The sequence below is a fragment of the Chiloscyllium plagiosum genome, unplaced genomic scaffold, assembly GCF_037043375.1.
Source record: "Chiloscyllium plagiosum isolate Xiang-an unplaced genomic scaffold, Cpla_swu_hap1 HiC_scaffold_13, whole genome shotgun sequence".
Lineage (NCBI taxonomy): Eukaryota > Metazoa > Chordata > Chondrichthyes > Orectolobiformes > Hemiscylliidae > Chiloscyllium > Chiloscyllium plagiosum.
In genome coordinates, this window is record NW_028270151.1 from 31800895 (window position 1) to 31823154 (window position 22260).

Here is a 22260-nt window from a genome sequence, read left to right on the forward strand (position 1 = left end):
TCCACCATCCACAGTAATTTGCTTTTATTTGATTGATTTTAGCACCCTGGCTTTCAACGCTGGATGTGGCCTGAGCTGTGAATCTGTCCTGTCAGTAAGTTAGTATGTCAATAAGAGATATGTTCATGACATCATCACTTTATCATTACATATGACCTGATGATATAAAGATCGAATACTTCACCTCAACTCAGACCACCTAAAGCATGCTCTATGTTATAACGGGATAGCTTAACATTAAGAGAAAGTGAGGGCTGCAGATGCTGGAGATCAGAGCTGAAAATGTGTTGCTGGAAAAGTGCAGCAGGTCAGGCAGCATCCAAGGAACAGGAGAATCAACGTGAAGAAGGGCTTATGCCCGAAACTTCGATTCTCCTGTTCCTTGGATGCTGCCTGACCTGCTGCGCTTTTCCAGCAACACATTTTTAGCTTAACATTAACTCAGACACGTATGTGCCTGTGATTCTCGTAATTGAAGAAGATAGTTACTGTAATAAATTCCCCATCTAAATCCTACCATATACTGCTTAAAATAATCTGCTTCCCAGACAAAAGTTGCTGTCAGTAGACTTCATCTGACACTGGCAGGTAGTTTTAGAATGAATGATCTTTGTACGGGCTAGCTGTCTCTTCTCACAAGAAGCAGCGAGGCAGGTGGGAATTAGATGATATCTATTTAAAATGTTCTATATAATGCAGGGCAGGAAGTTGAGGTGGGAGTGTTCAACCAATTGGTTTTTCATATTAGTTTCCTGTGTAAAGCTGAATTAATTGCACACAGGGCTCTTGTTCATATATATTACCCTAATAACAACCAGATATGCTGTGTAATTACATTTCACTTGAGTCAACATGGACTTTGGCACGTTTCAGGAACAGCAGAGTGCAACCCAAGTACAATTCTACATCGGAAAAATCAGGTGGCTGTGTGATGCATTTCTTCCCATCCAGCTTCCTTATTCCATTTATAGTTTAGTGCTCATACACATCTGTTGAGTTGGAGGATCCAAAGTAATAGATGGGAAGTCTTCTTTCAGATTCCTCCTCTTGCTTCTCAATCTGTGTTGAATGAAGGTGTGCACCCCTTTCAGCAGGAAGATGCCAGCAATCAAGGCATAGAGACTCCCATAAATCAGAAACTGGAGAATAAATGAGGCAGATATTGGTTTTTCCAATGAAACATTTTTGAGACCATTGAGAGAAAGAGAAAATATTGCGACAATTAATTTCAATCAGTTATTATAGAATTAAAGATACTTAGAGTTATACTTTTAACTTCGGTTCTGTTAACAGGGTTAATATTGTTGTTCAAGTGACTTTAGATACATTTGTTTGAGTTCAATTAGAACTCTGAACCAATAAAAAAGGTCAACCATTAATCATGAAATCTTTTCAGTGAAAGCAGTTGTAAAAATACAACTTTCACTATTTACTTTTTACTAAAATCTCTTCAGCTTTTCAAATTCTGGTGTTCATTCTGTGATCATTAACGTTGCAATCGATCGATCTGTCTCCCTATTTTATTCATTTGCCCCTCTTACAATCAAATCACTTTGTAAATAAAGATTTCATTCTAGAATCTAGTTGCCTGGAATTATTTACTGGAAGTGAATTAATAAATTCCTTATACGGTGTCAAAACGTGGAGTAGACATGCTATTGGATATGCAGGTAAGCCTGGTGATGGCATTCTGCAGAAATTGGGGGTAAAGAGGTTGGATTTGAGATAAAAATACAGAGAACCACCTGGAAGAAAGGTGCCTGTACAGGTGAGACTCCCTCAGTCTGTGGAAAGGCTGCTAGGTTCAACTGAATTGGCCCAATCGTTGGTGGTCTTCCTGCCTTGCTGAAATATTAATGAGGGAGGGGGCAGGGAATGAGTACAGTGCTGCTCAGTCACACTCAATTTTTTGTTGTCTCCCTTCTGCCAGCTCAATTCCTGGGATGGCCACAACATTCTCCCCTAAGCTGCTGAAATATATTGAAGCCAGCATAATTCTCAAATAGACAATCTACAGCAGCTTCACAGAATATTAGGTCCCTGGTGCTGTGAGGCAGCAAGGCTAACCACTGAGCCACTGTGCCACCCACTTTTTCTGCACGTTTGGACAGTGGGAGGAAACTGGAGCACCTGGCGGAAACGCACACAGACACACTGAGAACATACAAACTCCACACAGTCACTGAAGGCTGGAATCGAGCCTGGGTCTCTGGTGCTGTGAGGCAACAGTGCTAACCACTGGGCCACCATTCTATAAATACTGGTGAAATTTCAGTAACTCAGGGGTATGTGAATTGCCTCAAATCAGTCTGATTCAGCAATGGAGACTGCAGTTCCACTTCTATCACTTCAGCTAGGTATAACCGCTCAGACTAGAAGTACTGATGATATGTTCATGCCATCCTTGCCTGAAGACCTTTCCTCAATTCACTTGTGGGATGTGGGATGTGGGGGGTGGGTGTCACTGGCTGGCCAAAAAGATATGACATACTAAATCCATGCCTTCTTCTTCACTCTAATGGCCTTATATGAGCAGGCAGCTGTTGCATCCTCAATAGGGCTATCTTGGATAACATGGTTTACGGTCACGCTATATCTGGATCAGCCTGACTTAGCAGATGTTCCAGTGGACTCCTGCCAATACTTATTATAGATTTTAGGAAGGTATCAGTTGGTTAGGACATAGAACATAGAACGTTACAGCGCAGTACAGGCCCTTTGGCCCTTGATGATGCACCAACCTGTGAAACCAACCTGAAGCTCATCAAAACTACACTATTCCATTATCATCTATATGTTTATCCAATGTCCATTTAAATGCCCTTAAAGTTGGTGAGTCTACTATTGTTGCAGGCATGGTGTTCCACGCTCTTACTACTCTCTGAGTAAAGAACCTACTTCTGACATCTGTCCTATAACTATCACCCTCAATTTAAAGCTATATCCCCTCATGCTCGCCATCTCCATCTGAGGAAAAAGGCTCTCACTGTCCACCCTATCTCATCCTCTGATCATTTTAAATGCCTCTATTAAATCACCTCTCAAATTTCTTCTCTCAAACAAAAACAACCTCAAGTCCCTCAGCCTTTCATCAAAAGACCTTCCTCCATACCAGACAACACTCTGGTAGATCTCTTCTGCACCCATTCCAATGCTTTCACGCCCTTCCTATAATGTGGTGACCAGAACTGTATACAATTCCCCAAGTGTAGCCCTACCAGGATTTTGTACAGCTGCAACATGATCTCATGGCTCTGAAACTCAATCCCTGTATCAATAAAAGCTAACACACTGCATGCCTTCTTAACAACCCTATAACCTGGGTGGCAACTTTCAGGGATCTATGTAAATGGACACCGAGATCTCTCTGTTCATCCACACTACCAAGAATCTCACCATTAACCCATGACTCTGTATTCCTGTAACCCCTTCCAAAGTGAATCACCTCACAATTTTCTTCATTGAACTGCTTTTGCTAACTCTCAGCCCAGCTCTGCAGCTTATCTATATCTGTCTGTAACCTGCGACATCCTTCGGCACTATTGACAACTCCACCGACTTTAGTGTCATCTGCAAATTTACTAAGCCATCTTTCTACACCTTCATCTAGGTCATTTATAAAAATTACAAACAGCAATGGCCCCAAAACAGATCCTTACGGTACACCACCAGTTATGAACTCCAGCATGAACATTTCCCATCAAGCACCACCCTCTATCTTCTTCTGACCCAAACCGCTAAATCACCCTCAATCCCATTCCTCCTTATTTTCTGTACCATGGGGAACCTTATCAAATGCTTTACTGAAATCCATTTACACCACATCCACCTGTTTGTTCACTTTCTCAAAGAACTCAATAAAGTTTGTGAGGCACGACCTACTCTTTACAAACTGTATTGACTATCCCTAATCAACTTATTCATTTCTTGATTATTATAAATCCTATCTCTTATAATCCTTTCCAACACTTTACCCACAACCAAGGTTAGGCTCACTGGTCCATAATTGCCAGGGTTGTCTCTACTTCCCTTCTTGAACAAGGGGACAACATTTGCCATACTCCAGTCTTCTGGCAATATTCCTGTACACAATGATAACATAAAGATCAAAGCCAAAGGTTCTGCAATCTCCTCCCTAGCTTCCCAAAGAATCCTAGATTAAATCCCATCCAGCCCAGGGGACTTATCTATTTTCACAATTTCCAGAACTGCTAACACATCCTCCTTATGAATCTCAATTCCGCTTAGTCTAACAGCCTGTATCTCAATATTCTCCTCAACCACATTGTCTTTTTCCAATGTGAATACTGATGAAAAATATTCATTTATATCCTCTCCTATCTCCTTGGACTCCACACACAGCTTCCCACTATTGTGCTTGACTAGCTGTAATCTTATCTAGTCATTCTTTTATTCCTGACATACCTATAGAAAGCTTTAGGGTTTTCCTTGATCTTACTTGCCATAGTCTTTTCATGCCCCCTCCTGGCTTTTCTTAGCTCTCTTTTTAGGTCTTTCCTGGCTAACTTGTAACTCTTAAGCACACTAACTGAGCCTTCAAGTCTCATTGTTACATACGCCTCCTTCTTCCTCTTAACAAGGGATCCAGCTTCTTTAGTACACCACACTTGACCACTTCTTCCCTGCCTGACAGGGAAGTAGCTGTACCTTGAACAAGCTCCACATTTCAATTGTTCCCATCCCCTGCAGTTTCCTTCCCCATCCTAGGCATCCTAAATCTTGCCTAATTGCATCATAATTGCCTTTCCCCTAGCTATAACTCTTGCCCTGCAGTATTTCACTATCCCTTTCCATCGCTAAAGTAAACCTAACTGAATTGTGGTCACTGTCACCAAAGTGCTCACCTACCTCCAAATCTAAAACCTGGCCTGGACTCTGACACCATGACTAACAATGCCACATCTCCCCCTCTTTTACCACCTTCTCTGTTCTTACTGAAACATCTAAACCCTGGAACCTGAAACAACCATTCTTTGTCTCTGCTCCATCCATGTCTCCAAAACGGCCACAGCATCAAAGTCCCAGGTACCGACCCATGCTGCGAGTTCACCCACATTATTGCAGACGTTCCTGGTATTGAAGTAGACACACTTCAAACTACCTTCCTACCTGCCAGTACACTCTGATTTATGAACTCACTACTCTCAACCTCCTGTACACTGGAGCTTCAATTCAGGTTCCCATCTCCCAATTATGATTAGTCAGGTAGAAATGAAAGTGGCAAATTGAGTTTAAACCAGGAAATAGAAACTGATCGCTTTGGTGAAGGCAAGAGAGTACTTAACATATGATAGGACATTGAGAAATGTGTTATTAAAGTTCTAGTGTCGGGGATGTATCAGGTATGAGGGATGATAGGATGATGGTCAATGTACACTAATTTATTTTTGTTATCTTGTTCTTTTAAACCTGCCATAGCGTTCCAGATTACCTCTGTATTTGACAGCCCCAACAGCTGCTTCTGAAATTCCTCAAAGTCCAGCAAACCAGACTCTCTGTACAACTCATCAGGGTGGAACCAAAACTAGAGCATCCATGGTACAATTACACGGGAAATATTTGTAGAGTCAGAATTTTCAGGACTTTGCACTAATGAGCCAAGAGCAAAATTTCAATCAGAGAATGCAATACAGCACTAAGCTTAGAGGGAAATAAGTACAGGAGTGAAATTAAAGTGAGGATTAGGAAAACAAGGTGAGGGTATGAAACAATATTGGCAATAAAAATCAAGCTAAAAACAAATTATGAAAGACATGAAAACAACTAAATAACTCAGCAAAGAGTTGGGCTTATTTCAAACTCAGAACGTATGTTGAAGGTGGAAGAAGTTGCCTGGATCTTAACAAATACCTCAGCCTGAATTTTCATGCTGATGTGCTCTCCATCTAAGTGAAAAATCTGGCAAATACTCAGATATTTGATGGTATAAGCTTCGAGAAAGGCATGAAATATGGAGGAGTATAGCACCTTTGAAAGTAGATAAATTGTCAACTCCAGATGTTGCTAAGGGAGATAGTGGAGAAAGTATCACTTTGCAATCCTTTCTGGCTGCAGCTTTGGTGTTGGAGGACAATTGTTTATAAAGGAAGAAAGATTTGGATTTAATAATTACAGGCCAGCCAGCCTAACCTTGGTCCTGGGCAAATTATCATAAAATAAATTCCTGGAGGCAGTATGAAATTGTCATGTGGAAAGGTAGACAGCAAATGGGTAATGCTCAACAGGATGTTCTTGTGATAGGAAGGTTTTTTTCAAATGGGGTTCACCAGGTATTAGATTCTATACTTTTCTGGTACAAATTTCAATGATTTTGACTTCAATGTAGGACTTAACTTCTAAAGGAGATAGCTGAAGAGATAGTGGTGATCTTTCAAGCATCACTAGAATCAGAGAAGGTCCCAGAGCATTGGAAAATTGCTAATGTGACACCCCTGTTTAAAAAGGGATTAATGCAAAAAATGGACGATTACAGACCAATTAGCCTAGTCTTGGTCATGAGTAAGATCTTGGAATGCGTTGTTAAGGATGAGATTCCTGAATACTTGGAAGTGCATGGTAAAATAGGGCAAAGACAGCATGGCTTCATCAAGGGGAGGTCATGCCTGACAAATCTGCTAGAATTCTTTGAGGAAGTAATAAGCAGGTTAGACCAAGGAGAGCCAATGGATGTTATCTACCTGGACTTCAAAACGGCCTTTGACAAGGTGCTGCACAGGAGGCTACTGAGTAAGATGAGGGCCCATGGTGTCAGAGGCAAGGTGCGAGCATGGATGGAAGCTTGACCATCTGGCAGAAAGCAAAGAGTGGGGATAAAAGTGTCTTTCTTATGATGGCAGCCTGTGACAAGTGGTGTTCCACAAGGCTCAGTTTTGGGACACAACTCTTCACTTTATGCATTAACAATCTTGGTGAAGGAACTGAGGGCATTCTGACTAAGTTTGTAGACAATACAAAAATAGGTAGGGTGACATGAAGCGTTGAGGAGGCAGGGAGGCTGCAAAAGGATTTCGACAGATGAGGAGAGTGGACAAAGAAGTGATAGGTGGAGTACAATGTGGAAAAGTGTGAGGTCATGCACTTTGGTAGGAAGAATAGAGGTCTGAAGTACAAAGAGACTTGGAAGTTCTAGTCCAGGATTCTCTCAAGGTAAACTTGGGGTTGAGTCAGTAGTTAGATATTCAAATACAATGATGGTGTTTATTTTGAGAGGACTTGAATATAAAAGCAAGGATATACTTCTGAAGGTCTATAAGGCCCTGGGGGTCAGACCACATTTAGAGTATTGTGCACAGTTTTGTGCCCTATATCTCAGGAAGGATACACTGGGCATGGAGCGTGTTCAGAGGAGGTTCATTACAACGGTCCCAGGAATGAAAAGCTTAACATATGAGGAATATTTGCGGAATCTGGGTTTATACCCGATGGAGTTTAGAAGGATGAGAGGGGGCTTCTAATTGAAACATACAGAACACTGAATGGCCCGGACAGACTGGATATTGGGAAGATGTTCCCATTGGTTGAAGAGACTAGAACCCGAGGGTATAGCCTTAGAGTAAATGGAAGACCTTTTAGAATGGAAATAAAGAGAAACTTCTTCAACCAGAGAATGGTGAATCTGTGGAATTCATTGCCAAAGAAGGCTGTGGTGACCAGGTCATTGAGTATATTTCAAACTGAGATAGATAGTTCTTGAGTATCAAGGGGATCAAGGGTTACAGGAAGAATGGGGTGGAAAAACTGATCAGCTATAATTGAATGGTGCAGCAGACCCAATGGGCTGAATGGTCTAATCTCTCCTCCTATGTTTTATGGTCTTATGGTTCCATGGTGGCAGAGTAAAGGAGCTGAACCTGGGGCTCATTGGCTTTCCTCCTTTTTGTTTCTTTTTTCGACTTATTCTCTTTTTCTTCCTTTTTCTTTATTCTTTGCTTTTTTAAATTTAAAGCCTAGAGAGCAGTGAGGGAAGAAATAGGTCTCCGGTAGCAGTGGCAGTGGCAGCAACACAAGTACAAGCCGGGCACAGTCCCAGCCCAGCCCAGGGTCTCCCACTGAATGAGGAGTAGGTCCCTGGCTGGCTCCCATGGACTGGAAGACCAGGTCGGGCCAAGGGTCCTGGTCTGCAGCTCGGCCCCTGAAGGAGCAGAAGCATTGACAAAAGGAACGGACAGTGGATCAGTGGCTGCGTCTAGAGGAGCATCTGATTGGGGAACAGGAGGATCCGCCCGGCTCAGCGCCCTGGAGTGGCAGCCTCGATCAGACATGGCGGAGACTTCTGACCCAGTATTCCAGCGATCATGGCCATCTTGTCCCAGCCTTTCCCAGCATGACATCCTCATCCCAGAATGGCAATCTCATCCTGGAATGGTGATTTTGTTCCAGAATGGTGATCTTGTCCTGGAAAAATAATATTAACCTGGAATGGCAATCTCATCCAAGAATGGTATTCTTGTCCCGGAATGGTGATCTTGTCCAGGAATGGCATTTTCATCCAGAATAGTGATTTCTTCCTGGAATGCGATCTCATCCAGGAAGGCGTTCTTATCCTGGAATGGTGTTTTCATCCCAGAATGGTAATCTTGTTCCAGAATAGCGATTTTATCCTGGAATAGTGATCTCATCTAGGAACGGCGTTCTTATTCTGGAATGGCGATTTTGTCCTGGAATGGTGATCTCATCCAGGAATGACCTTCTTGTCCCAGAATGGCATTTTTGTCCAGGAATGGCAATTTCGTCGTGGATTGGCCTTCTTGTCCAGGAATGGCGTTTCTGTCTCAGAATGGTGATCTCATCCTGGCAGCATCTTCAGTGTATTCCATTGTTCCTTAATTGACGTTTCCTGAGCCCAGGAGCTGTTAACTGAACTGTAGTGAACTTTGTTTTTATTATGTTTTACTTCTTTTACTTTTATTATGCTTTAATTCTGTCATTAATACAGGTGCCATGGTATGGCCACTTATAAAACTTTTCACTGCATTTTTCATGTAACAATGCACATGATAATAAATTTCTATTCTCTTCTAAATATTGGTCAAGTGTGTCATTGTGAAGAAGATGGCTATGGACTGCAGGAAGGTATCAATAGACTCATCAGGTGGAAATAAAAATGGCAAATTTCGAGAATTTGGAGCAATCTCTTTTGTACAGACGAACAGGCCAAAGTGGAACATAACAATTGACAGAAGAGTGAAGTGCACAGACAAACAGAAGAACACTGGAAGGAATGTCCACAGGTCCCTTTACAAGTACCATATGTCAATTCAGAAATGGGTCACAAACCGATGGGGTTTATATTTCAGAAAATCTGACTGTTGTCAGCCCATACGCAGCAAAACAAGCAAGTCAATGTCGAGTGAGTTGGTAGCAGTAATGATGCATTCTTTCTGCAGCAGATCACGGCACCTTCTTCATTCGAATATGTATTATAAACAGGAGTGTTAATCTTGAGTAACAAAGACAATGATATGACTCTTCACTCTGATGCACAAGCAACTCGGATACAGGGAACAGCCTTTTAAAGTTTGCTGATGCCACAAACTTTACAAAGCACTAATTGAGTATTGCTGGAGAAATGTCACCTCTTGTTAATGTTTTTATCTTGCATTCATCAGGAGAATTAGCAAGAATACTGCAATATTGAAAATTTTCAAAATAATGTGTCTTTTTTTCAGCAATACTCACATTCTGCACAATGACAGGACTGAATAGTGATGAAGGCAGTTACAGGCTTAGGATGACACTGACAGTATGCTGAAATAGGAGGGAGCATTGCAGATGATGTTCAAGTTGGGAAAGTAAAAAGACCTGTGAATCTGGAGGATTAAAATGGAAATACAACAAACTATAAACAGCATGATTTTGAAAAGTAGATGAGTGGAGCTGATCTTACTGTCCACATATACAATTTTTTAAACTTTACAGGATAACTTAAGGAAGTGGCCTTAAAAATGGTTGATTTAAGTTTATAAACAGGGGAAAGAATAAAGCCATCTTGCTAGAACTTTATAAATGACTGGTCTTGCGTCAGCTGGTGTACTGTGGGCAACTTTGGACACCACACCATAGGAAAGATGTCAAGGCTTGAGAAAGAACATAACAAAAGGTAGTCAGTATTTTATGAGGGAATATTTCAATATTCTTTCACAAGATGAAGTGTCACTAGCCCTTGCAATAAGTGCCGACATTCAGCTTGCTCTTCTAATCATTTACTGTGCTTCCAAGAGAACCTATTTTTAATTATTTGTTCATGGGCTATTGGCATCACTGGCAAGGTGAGAAATTATTGGTGATCTCTAACTGTCCTTGAGAAGGTGTTGCTAAACCGTCTTCTTGAACTGTTGCTGTCATTGTGGTGTAAGTCACAGTGATGTTAGGAAGGCATGGAGAAAGAATAGTTTCAGGCTGGAAAAGTCAGAGCTTTTCTGAAAACAGAGAAGGTGGCACTATGGAGGTTTACACAAAAATGAAATGTTTTGTTACTCAGATTGGATGAGGGTCAATAACTAGATTCAAAGTTATTGGAAAATATGTAGTGCCAGTTGATAAGATATCTTTAAATCATACAGCTTTTGGGATCTGAACAACTACACCTGAAAATGTGGTGACATCTGATTCTATTAATAACTTATCAAACAAGACCCACAGTTTATGAGAAGATGAAGAAATATTAGAATTTTGGATAAAATGTGGGGTTGTGTACTTCAGCACTGTAGCTCTTCTAAAGAGCAAGTGCATGATGGGCTGATTGGACACCATCTGTGCTGTGGGTTTCAGTAATTTAATGACTAATGTTATCATGTTAGAACAATTCAGCACATGTTGTTGATAAAGAATTTAATCAGATTGTCAGAACTTTATTGAGGCAAACGTAAAGACAGATCAATAAGTAGATTACCTGGGTAACAACGTCAAGCCCCAGACCGCTTGAATCAACTACAACAATAGTCAGGATGGTCTGAAGTATTAGTGCCATGCAGTTGTTTACTCCAAACAGCAAGGCATAACGTTCCATACAAAGGTTTGATGCAATATGGAATCTGGGAATCAATAAAACAGAATTGTCTCTCATGTTGAGTTGAAATTTGTCAACAATTTCTGTGAAAAAAGGGCAGTTTGATCAAAATTTGGTCTTTGCTTGTAACTAAATTTGAGTAACAAGCACAAGGATAGTGAAACCACCCAGGGTAAAGCAGCCTGTTTGATTGGCACCACATTTACAAAAGATTATTCACTGCACCCTCAATGCAGATTAGCAGTAGTGGGTACCATCTTCAAGATGCAATGCAGATATTCACCTCATGCTCCTTTGACTGCACCTTTCAAACCCACAGCTACTCCTGTCTCGAAGGACAAGGACAGTAGATACGCAGGAATGCCACCATCTGCAATTCTCCTTCAAGCCAACCACAATCCTGACTTAGAAATATACTTGATGTGGAGGTGCTGTTGTTGGACAGGTGGACTGAGGAAGGAGCAGGGGCTCTGAAAGCTTCCGTTTTCACATAAGCCTGTTGAACTATAACCTGTTGTTTTGTGATTTTTGACTTAGAAATATATTAATATTCCTTTAGTGTTGATCTGTCAAAATCCTGGAACATCCTCCCTCTCTTACGGGATTGTGGGCAATGTTCCTTCTAAGGTGTGCGGCACATGGTGATTGCCATCCCGATGCCATTCAGCATTGATTTCTGGTTTTGGAGGGCCACACAAATGAAATCAAAATTAGCAGCAATGCTGACTGTGTGTCCCCCTACAGCAAATGGACTGCAATGGGAAACTCAAGGGAACTTTAGAATGGGCAATAAATGCTGGTCCAGCCAATGATATCCACATCCTGTGAATAAGTACAAAACAAATCCCTAATTGTGATGCTATTAAGATTGCCACCAGTAGGATCAGTTACAAAATGGTCAAACATCATTATAGTAATGACTTTATGTCAGTTCTGGCTAAAATACAGAATTAATTGTGAGGTGGTATCTTAGGAATCAATCAATATTAGTATCAGTTGCAGATATCAAGTTAAAAGAAGCTGCACAATACAAGTTAGCTCTTCTTGCCTTTTAAAACAATTTTAGGAGAACAATTTAACGAAAAGGAAATCAGAGTGGATTTTCAACTTTACTGTTAGGGAGAAGCACAGAATGAAAAATCTATCAAGCAAGTTTGCTGACCATCTTCAGAACCCATTCCTTTTTGTTTCCAAATTGAATTGAATATTGTTCCCATTCTGGCCTCTATTAATCTTTGTTATTTTTTAACTAGGAGAATCGAAGGATTTGTGGCATTATCCCTACCTGGAGGCCAGAAACTCTAGGCTCGAGTCTCAGGCCAGGACTAGCCAGCTTTGGAAGGAATGTCCACATTGTGGTTGAATCAGCTGGGAGTCCTTGCAGTACCACTCCACTGTTCTCCAGAGGGGGGGAGTTAAAGTATGTGACAACATGCTAAAAAAAGGTGAAGAAAATTATCAAAGTTTGGATGGTGTCTGATTATTTTGTGCAATTTAACCTCAGAGTGTGAGATTCTTGTGACAGATTGTGGACATGTTAGATAATCAATAAGGAAGTAATCTCCCACAAAGGACTAAGCAATTGTTACTGAATTTCATCCTCTGCTCATTTTAACATAACGATGGATTGTCATTTTTTTCAAAGGAACAGTTTCATCTTTAAAATTTCTATAACTGATCCTAACATAATACAACTAAACATATCCAAGGGCTTCCTCCCTAACAACTGCTCATGCTGTTATGTTGTGAATAATGTTTGGGAAGGCCTGGTAGCTGGTGGTCTGCCTTTTGTCTAAGCTGGGAGTAATGCCTGACATTGAGGGAAGGAATGAGAAATAACATTAAAATAGTGTGGGAGTTGGACATACAGTCAGAAACCTTAGCTGTACTCACGTGGTTATGGTAATAAGCAGCATGTATGAAGCTTTGAATATCATATAACCAACATAGCAAACCCAGATGTTATTTGTAGTGTCCATGATGAATAGAGCAGCACTGCTAACTCCTGAGAAGATTCCCAGCACCAGTTCTCCCCAGACAGCCCAATCCAACGTAATATATCCCACGCCAAAGGAGGTAATGGCACCTATAAATGGTGAAAGTAACAAATCAAATCTTCAGCCACTATTGCAGTGCAGTTACTGAGGAATTAGGATAAAATCTATGGGTTAACATATTGTTACAACTAGTGGGCAGATGAGCAATTGCATTAAGTATTCATCAAGTAATATTGTTCACAAATAATTTTTAACCTTTTGATTTGAGAATTGCTTTAAATTTCTGACCAGGGCATTGTAGGAAGCTTATTATATTATTCTTCACAACTCTATCATTATTTCATATCTAAGGGGCTGAAAGGTGAAGTTGTAAATTGAAAAGAACTGAATTTGGATTTGGAATAAAATTGAAGTTAATTCTTATGTATTAAACAGCCTTGTTTCCTTAATTTCAATTCCATTTATTTACCAACATTAAACAGTTTAAACCCATGAAATGGTAAACTGGTCAAATCAAAATTGTGCAACATATGTACTATGGAGAACCAAAACCCAGCATATTGTAGCCAACCTTGATAAACTAGTGTGAAAGCAACTTAAAACAAACATGCATCTTATGCTCTTTTTCTAAAATCAAAACTTTCAAGTTTTTAAATTGGAGTAAACTGAGTTTGTGACCATCCTTAGGGCTGCATTTTTCTTATTGTGGTCATCTTTTATTTTAATTATTTGTTACTGGGGTATGGGAGGCTAGGCCAGTCCTTATTGTGCATCCAGAATAGCCCTTTAATTGAGTGGGTTGCCAGGCCATTTCAAAATGTAATTCAGAGCCAACCACATTGCTGTGTGTTTTGCGTCACATTTAGGACAGACCAAGTAGGATGTCAAACCTCCTTCCTTAATGGGCAGTAGTGAACCAAATGGGCTTTTATGACAATTCAAAGTTTGTGAGAAGATTTATGACAATGGTTACCATTAGGCTAGCTTTTTTTAATTCCAACTCAAATCTCAGCATCTATCATGCTCCAATTCAAATCCTTATCGTCAGAACAGTGGCCTGGTATTCTGGATGATTAGATTCAGTGTTATAATGACTATGCCACCACCTCCTCAATGATATTTCTAATCAATCCAATCAGCTATGTTGTGCTACACATCAGGAATAGATGGGACTTAAAACTAGGCCTCTCGATCAAGAGGTAGCATCTTGAGAGTTATCCAGTGGTTGATGTGCAGATATTTTCTAATCAACCTGTTCAGCACAGTTATGACACACCACTTCACCTCTAGAGCAGGTGGGTTTTGAACTCAGGCCTCCTAGCTCAGAGGTAGGGACATTATTGGTACACCACAAGGGTTCCTCATCTCAGCATTGATATTTCAAATCAACCCGATACTCACCAGCTTCAGTATAATTGAAATATACAAATAATGATGATGTAACTGATAATGTTACGCTTGCATCAGCAAAATAGATCAAAAGAAGAGATCAGATTGGAGAGCGAAGAGGCTTGTAAAAGGGAGAGGTCTTAGACACTACACTAGAGAGCTGAATCCATTAACCTATAATGCATAATGTAAACAAAGAGTATGAAAGTAATGAAGAACATGAGAAATACGTATTCTAGGATAAGGACAAAGTGGGAATACCAGAGACTAAGAGGATCAGTACCTCAGTAAAAGGCAGATCACTCTAAGCATGTGTATGCCATTACCCATGGCTCAGAGATACTAAGAAGTATCTAACAATGCCTGCAAAAGTGTTGACATAAAACATGGAATAAACCAATAGCTGACAGGTGTCATTCCAGGGCCTCACACCATGTGGCATGCTATAGGGAAAATTCATATCTTATAATTTTGTGAGATCAGGAATTTCTTTCCCTTTCTCCACAGAATACAGCAAATCAAACAGTGTTGGAGACTGGTGCCTCACTGATGAGAGTAGAACTGATGGCTTTGTTATCAACGTGCAGTGCACAGAACATTAAATGAAAGGCTGAATCTTGTTTTTTTTTTGGATAAGTCCACTTTGAATTGGGCTTTTTGGAGGGTTTTTTTCACTTCAAGGCATAGTGGGGTTCAATTGCAGTATATTAACAAAAACCTCATTAACCACCTACCACCTTATTGTTGCATCCATCACATCCGACCCTGGTCCCATTTTACCATGTGCCATTTCCAGAACGCCATGCCACTTAGCAGATATGTGCTGAAAGACTGGTACCACGTGAGGCTGCACCATCTGCAGAAGGTAACTCCATACCTTGATAAGCACTGGCATTCCATAACTACCTTGCTTATCAAAAGCATTTCTGGAAGATGTTGGAGTAGGAGAAGAAGGCAGCACAATTCTGCAATACGGATCTACAGTTTATCGTTAAGGGGATAATACAAAGTAGATTGATGAGGCGCACTGTCATTACACAAAGATGTACACTCCCTTGACTGAAGATTGCTGACCAGCCATGCTGGTTGCGTAACTGTGCTAAGTGGCACAGAAAGGCAAGACATGGCATGGATATATTGTGAGCAAGCAGGTTGGCACTAAGTGAGCAAGTACTGAGAAAACAAGTAAACAACCCTGAGATGTAACTTGGCTCAATCCTTCAGCTGGTTCCTGTCTTCCTGCAGCCAATTGCAGCCCTCCAATGCTAGCTGCCAGTGCACCCAACAATACGAGTCTCTGTTTTCAGAGTGCATTGCCAGTGTATCAAAGAGGTGCCATGATGTTTGTAAGGGGTTGAAGCTACCAGATGGACAATAGGTTTGTAAGGCTAGTACCTGTGGATTGTGATTTGAGCTGCAGTTTGGACAAATGCAATATGGAGATTGTTCAAAGCAAGCAGTAAGTTGAATATACTAGGTTCCCACTCTGGTTTCCACATCGAGTCCTCTCAATGTCTTCCTTGTTTAGTGTGGTTAGTAAGATAAGAAGATGAATATTAATGAGTCAAGTTGGGCTGTCAAAATGTTATTTAATAACCAATAATCCCCTTAATTGGCAAATCACCACTGTCTAGCAAGAGACTCACCACTTCACTTGTGAAAAGGATAAAAGATGGTGTGAGATGCTATAGATATCAATATGTACTTTGCTGGACCTCTTATCTAATTCTACCACTCATGTCACAATAGTCCATATCACTCAGACCCCTATAAGATTCTGCCTTTGATATTTACAAATTTGCAGCTTCCTTTTGGGGCACAGTGGCTCAGTGGTTAGCACTGCTGCCTCCCAGCACCAGAGACCTAGGTTCAATTCCAGCCTTAGGCGACTGTCTGTGTGGAGTTTGCACATTCTCCCCATGTCTGCGTGGTTTTCTTCCAGGTACTCTGGTTTCCTCCCACAGTCCAAAGCTGTGCTGGTCAGGTGAATTGGCCATGCTAAATTGCCCATAGTGTTAGGTGCATTAGTCAGAGGGCAAATGGGTCTGGGTGGGTTACTCTTCGGAGGGTCGGTGTGGACTGGTTGGGCCGAAGGGCCTGTTTCCACACCGTATGGAATCTAACCTAATAAATTTAAATTACCAAGTCAGCTCAGCAAGAAACAGAATTAACTTCTTACTATCTAATAACTCCTGATAATCGGTAAAGTTCTCATTCATTTCTCCTGTTACATGGAATCTTGCTGAAGGTGTGCCTCTTAGGTGGTACTAATATATATACATTACAATAATGTTTTACAAATGCAGATAGGATGCATTTTATAAGCAATCCTAAATGACTTTGAGATAATAAAAAATGTCATTGTAAATGTCAAATGTAATTTTTTTTATTAAATAGACCAGAGGTCAGAATTTTACAATGTGATATATTTTTTATGATGTTAGAGAACTACCTTTGATTTGTGATGCTATATTATTGCTAGATAGGTTACTTAGCAATTATGTACATGTAGGAATGCTTATTTTCCAGTATTGGTAAGTTGTTTTCTTGGATATATTCATGTCATCTGATCGTTTTAGTGTGATGGAACTCTTATTGGGTTTATTGGATAGAATGTTTCCTGTGTGAACATAGAACATGCAGCAGTACAGTACAGGAACTGGACCTTCAGTTCACAATGTCTGTGGAGACCATGATACAATTCTAAACTAATCCCATTTGCCTGATCATGCTCCATATCCCTCTAATCATTCCCTGTTCATACGTCTGTCTAAATGCCTCTTAAACTTTGCTATTGTATCTGCTTATAGCATCTCCCCTGGCAGCCCGTTCCAGACACGCCCACTACCGTCTGTGTAAAAGCTTTTCCTTGCACATCTCCTTTAAAATTTCCTCCTCTCATCTTAAACCTACGTTCCCTAGTCTTTGACATTATCCACCCTATCTAGGATCTCATAATTTTATATACTTCAATCAGATTGCTCTTCAGTCTCTGACACTCTACAAAACCAATACTAGTTTCTCCAAACTCTCCTTATAGCTAATGCAGTCCAATCCAGGCAACGTCCTGGTAAACCTCTTCTACACCCTTTCCAAAGCCTTTACATCCTTTCTGGAGTGCAGTGGCCAGAACTGCACACAGTATTCCAAATGTGGGTTGATCAAAGGCCTAGACAATTGCAACGTGACTTGCCAACTTTAATACTCAATGAATACAGATGAAGGCAAAAGTCTTCTTTACCACCTTATCTACTTGTGTTGCCACTTTCAGAGAGCTATGGACTTTGACACCAAGATCTGTTGGTGTATTAGATCCCTCTGGTCCGAAGGATCCAGAAATTTTCAGTACACTTGCCTCTTATATCTGACTCCCAAAATGCACCACCTCACACTTGTTCAGATTAAGCTCTGCAATGTAAAGATACTGAAAGCAACTCTGACAGCTGTTGTCAAACAGTAAGTAAATTGGATGTGATATCAGGGTAGGATGCAAGATGGTAAGGGGTATATCGTGCCAGGTAGCTAGGGTGCCAACTAAGAAGGAGAATACTATAGGTAAGGATGTCAGATGAATTTGGCTAGGGTGCCTAGTTTGTCAGGTGGGTGATGTGCCAGCTATCATGTAAGAAGGATTCCTGCTCAGTAGGTTGCCAACTGGGGAGGACATAGTACACAAGGGATAAAGAGACAGATGAGCAGGAGATAAAGTGGCAGATAAATAGGCTGTTGTGGTGTAGGGTGCCAAGATGTAAGGTAAGTAGGGTCCCAGCTAGATAATGTACCAGCTGGGGATAGAGTAGGGTGCTTGGGGTGGGTTGGCAAATGAAGGGTACAGTACTAGGTAAGTAAGTTGCCAAATGATTCAGGAGTACAATGCCAAGTAAGTAGAGTGCCAAGCAGGTAGGGTACAGGTGAACGTATGCCAGAGGGTTTTTTGAATAAAGTTCTGGGGGATGTGTAGATGGAGGTGTGTGAAGTAATTATTGAGTCAGCTTAATAGTTACTCAGGAGTTAGACAATATATTTAATATGTGGCAAACAGTTTTGTAGTGCTTATTATTTCACTTAATTTCATTGGAGTCCTCTGAAAACCCTGATTTAAATTGAAAATTCAATTTTCCAGGCAATTCCTTTGGACTGGGGATTCTGTAGTGTCTCCATGTGCAATACGTAGCTAAACTAGCATAGCAACAGTTTGGCCAGAAAATCCGTGCCATTGAGTTTTGTGCAGCAATGTTTACATGTGTCATTTACAGTAATGTAACCTAAAATCAAAGCTGTACCTGTAAGAGTTGTCAGTGCCTCTACACCACCATTATACACAGAGACGTTCTTGGATGGTGCAATATGATCCCAGAGCACTTGAACATAATTGAAAATCTGATAATAGCCACAAGTAGCAATGGCCCACCAGAAAGACCAATAAAGCAGATTTCTTGATGAGTAACAATTCTTAAAGTCAGACCAAAGCTGCAGTATCATTTTTAGAAAAGTGTTTTTCTCCTTTATATTCAGCCAGTGGGTTAACCATTTTTGTTCAGAGAAGAAACTTTTCTCGGTGGATCCTTGCATATTTTTCTTGAAGTTCATACAGCCATTGGATATGTTTGATTTTATTGAGTCATTCGAGGATTTATCTGAGGATTGGAAGAATATGCTTTGCCTGGGCATGGGTAGTAAAAATGATGTTACCAGGGCTACAGTCACTGATCCCAATGAAATGACATTTAGATCGAAATAGGAGACAATATCCAGAGAAACCAAAAGTTGTGCCATTGTTGATCCCACTGTATAAGCAGTCAAAGTAATACTTCGGCAGTAACTGGTCACTTTCTGGTAATGCTCAGCATCAACAACACTATAAATATATGAGTAGTAAGCCACTTCTGTAGCTGATACAAGACCATTGTTGAATTGAAGATAGTGCATAGCCATCATTCCGTCTGCAAAGAGTAGCAATATATAATTAATCACCAAAGCAACACCTTGTATAATGATGACAGGCTTGTATCTTAGGTAGTCAGTGAACAAGAAGACTGGGATCAGTAGTGCCAAGAATGAATACGTCCAAATGGGGAACAATTGGTTCGTAACCTGATCAAAACAGAAAGTACTTTAAGTTTACTTGGATTTTGACCAGAACAGCCACAATCAATAAATTGTATTTTTAAATAGGTTATTGGTTATATTTGGAAATGATTCAATTGATATTACTGAGGAAGTGTGGAATAGAATATGTATTCCATGAATTGACAAGTAAATCAGTTGCTTGTTCTCAGCAATGTAGTCTGGCACATAATGTGGGACTGAAAGAATTTTGCATTGTCAGAGATGCAGCCTTCAAATGAAATGTTAAACTGAGAACCCATTTATTCTCTGAGCTGGAGAAGTTAAGCTGGAGATTATTCTTGATGCTCTGATGAATAAGAGTTTCTCAATCAAAATTGCAAAAACAGTTATTTGCCATTATCATATTTTTGTGTTCTTGCCATGTGTTAGTTGGTTTCTGCACTTCATATAATGATTTCATTTTAACAGGAACTTATTGACTGTAAAGTTTTTTTTCAGCAGATCTGGTGGCTTTCTTTCTATGGCATTTCTTTGTTATACATGAATTATGGTAAGTACAAGTGGGATATAGCCAACTGCTATGCCTGCTTACCGTGAATCCTGTTCTGATCACAGGTTGGCCAAAAGGCAAATTACAATCATCAGAGATAACATTTTAAATGGAAACTAAAGTCCTTCACAGATTGGATACTAGTCTCTGTGACATTTTGTTTGTGGCATGTGACCTCCTTATGACTTTAAAAATCACACAACACCAGGTTATAGTCCAACAGGTTTAATTGGAAGCACACTAGCTTTCGGAGTGTCGCTCCTTCGTCAGGAACGACGCTCCGAAAGCTGGTGTGCTTCCAATTAAACCTGTTTGACTATAACCTGGTGTTGTGTGATTTTTAACTTTGTACATCCCAGTCCAACACCGGCATCTCCAAATCCTTATGACTTGATTGACATGAAAAATAATATCCAAAATAATGAACAGAGATGACATAAGGTTTCACTATTCTTAAACACATTCTGTTTATAGGATGCCCATTTGTTAAATAGACTTTTCATGAATACATAAGTTATAAAACAGGAGTTTGAAATAAAAGTGATTTTGCTAAGTAGAAGTCACAACAACAGCTGAGTGTGCAGAATGTCTGAAAGTACACAGTGTAGCATTCTCACCTCTGAAAGTTGTGGGTTTTAGCCCAACTCTAGAAACATGAGTACTTAATCCAGGTTGACACATTATGCTGAAGGCGTGCTGCACTTGATAAGTTGTTAAACCCATTACACTCTCTCACACACTAGCTATATACCTCAATCAACTCCTAAAGCAGATTACGTGACCATTCATTTCATTACTCGTTGTCTGCAAATTGATTACTGTGTTTCCTACATTACAGTTCTAACTTTTAGAAATACAGTGTAGTGTTTTGGGACAATCTAAGGTTGTGAAAGGTGCAATAGAAATGCAAATTATTTCTTGCTATCATCAGAGAAATGGTCATTCTAAACCAACTGAAACCTTTAGAGACGAAAGAAAAACATTCCATATTTGAATTCATCCAAATGCATGTGCCCACATCAGCTAAAATAATTCTAAATCATATTTGTTTGAAACATAAGATAGTGAAATGTACAAATTCAATCATATTTTGTTTTTGTACTAGAATTTTCTGAATGCATACCTGATCAATGGTGAAATTTTTGTATGGTCCAACTAAATATGGTGTCAGAAAGGGCTCTGCAGGCTTCATTGTTGCAAAAAATCCATATGTGCATAAGACCAGTGTAGGATATACCCATTTCTTATCTCTCACTGTTTTCCAACAATCCATAGCTGTAAGGTTTGAAAAATCACAATTCTACGAAATGTCACTGATTGTCAACTCCTTTTCATCAGACTGCTGCAGTTCATTTGCAGACTATTGAAGTAGCTAAGCTGCCTCTTTTGAGGTGAGCTGACAGAATGGAAATGGAATTGATTAAATTGACTGGATTGCAATGCCTCGCTGAATTGAATGATTGGCTGCCTTACCCAATGATTTAATTACAAAACGTATTTCACCTTGGTTGGACTGAAACTTTGATCTCTTTGTGTATCACTTTATATGAATTTATGACTTTGAAGTTATTCGGAAGATAACAAAACACCATAAATTTACACTACCATTTGCTTTAATTCATCTATGTAACTGAGTCATTAAGTACTCTTTGAGTCTGAGATTGATGATAAAACTGAAATGTAGAATATGATCAAAATGTGAAAAGAAACCAAAACTATAAACTGATCAAGAGTGAAAGCAATATCACCATTTATTGAAGAAATAGATTTATGAATAAATGCAGAAAAGTAAGCATGAATCCCAAACAATGAAATGTCCTAATTCCCTCCAAACTGCACTTATGAAAGTAGGTTGGTGATCAGAATTTTTTGAACAGGCTGAAACTCCATTTTGTAGAAGAGAGAAGATTGAGGTTTGACTTTTCCCATCCCATGAATGATATGGCAAGTCACTTGGGAGAAAATAGTGAGTTCAGAAAAATGAGATTCTTAATGTTAAGAAAAAAGTCTGATTCTTCAACAGTGGTTTGAACAGCAAAATGGAATCTTGCTAGTAAGGGTCAAGAGGTTGCTTACATCTCATTAGTACCCAATTTCACCGCATTGGTGTGCACTTTCTATTTTCCCACATGACAAGTAGAAACTAGGAGGCATCAATTCCCATATTGAAAACTATGTTAGGTATCTAACGATCTCCAGCTCACCACTTGCTCCTCCGATCTCCA

General features: G+C 40.0%; 1 protein-coding gene across 2 annotated transcripts; it reads right to left on the reverse strand.

Annotated features, from left to right (window-relative positions):
• Positions 1-640: 640 nt before the first annotated feature.
• Positions 641-21308, reverse strand: LOC122556389 (thiamine transporter 2). Of its 2 annotated transcripts, none has more exons than XM_043703022.2 (5): positions 21159-21308; positions 18699-19509; positions 12923-13115; positions 10913-11054; positions 641-1139 (listed from the first exon to the last, which is right to left on the reverse strand). In XM_043703022.2, the coding sequence occupies exons 1-5, from the start codon at positions 21306-21308 to the stop codon at positions 966-968; spliced, it is 1470 nt and encodes a 489-aa protein (XP_043558957.1). In that variant the 3' UTR covers positions 641-965. The 2 variants fall into 2 exon arrangements, with proteins under 2 accessions (XP_043558957.1, XP_087849364.1); XM_087993238.1 differs by having other exon boundaries at positions 18699-19358; positions 21159-21260.
• Between the last annotated feature and the right edge of the window lie 952 nt (positions 21309-22260).

Bases quoted from the DNA above. Each gene is read 5' to 3' on its own strand.
- LOC122556389 (XM_043703022.2), bottom strand. From the start codon at position 21,308: ATGGATTGTTGGAAAACAGTGAGAGATAAGAAATGGGTATATCCTACA. The intron at 13,116-18,698 runs GTACAGCTTTGA...CACCATTTATAG, and splicing joins GGCACTGACAACTCTTACAG to GTGCCATTACCTCCTTTGGC. The intron at 11,055-12,922 runs GTGAGTACAGCT...ATTGATTCCCAG, and splicing joins CTGCTTATTACCATAACCAC to ATTCCATATTGCATCAAACC.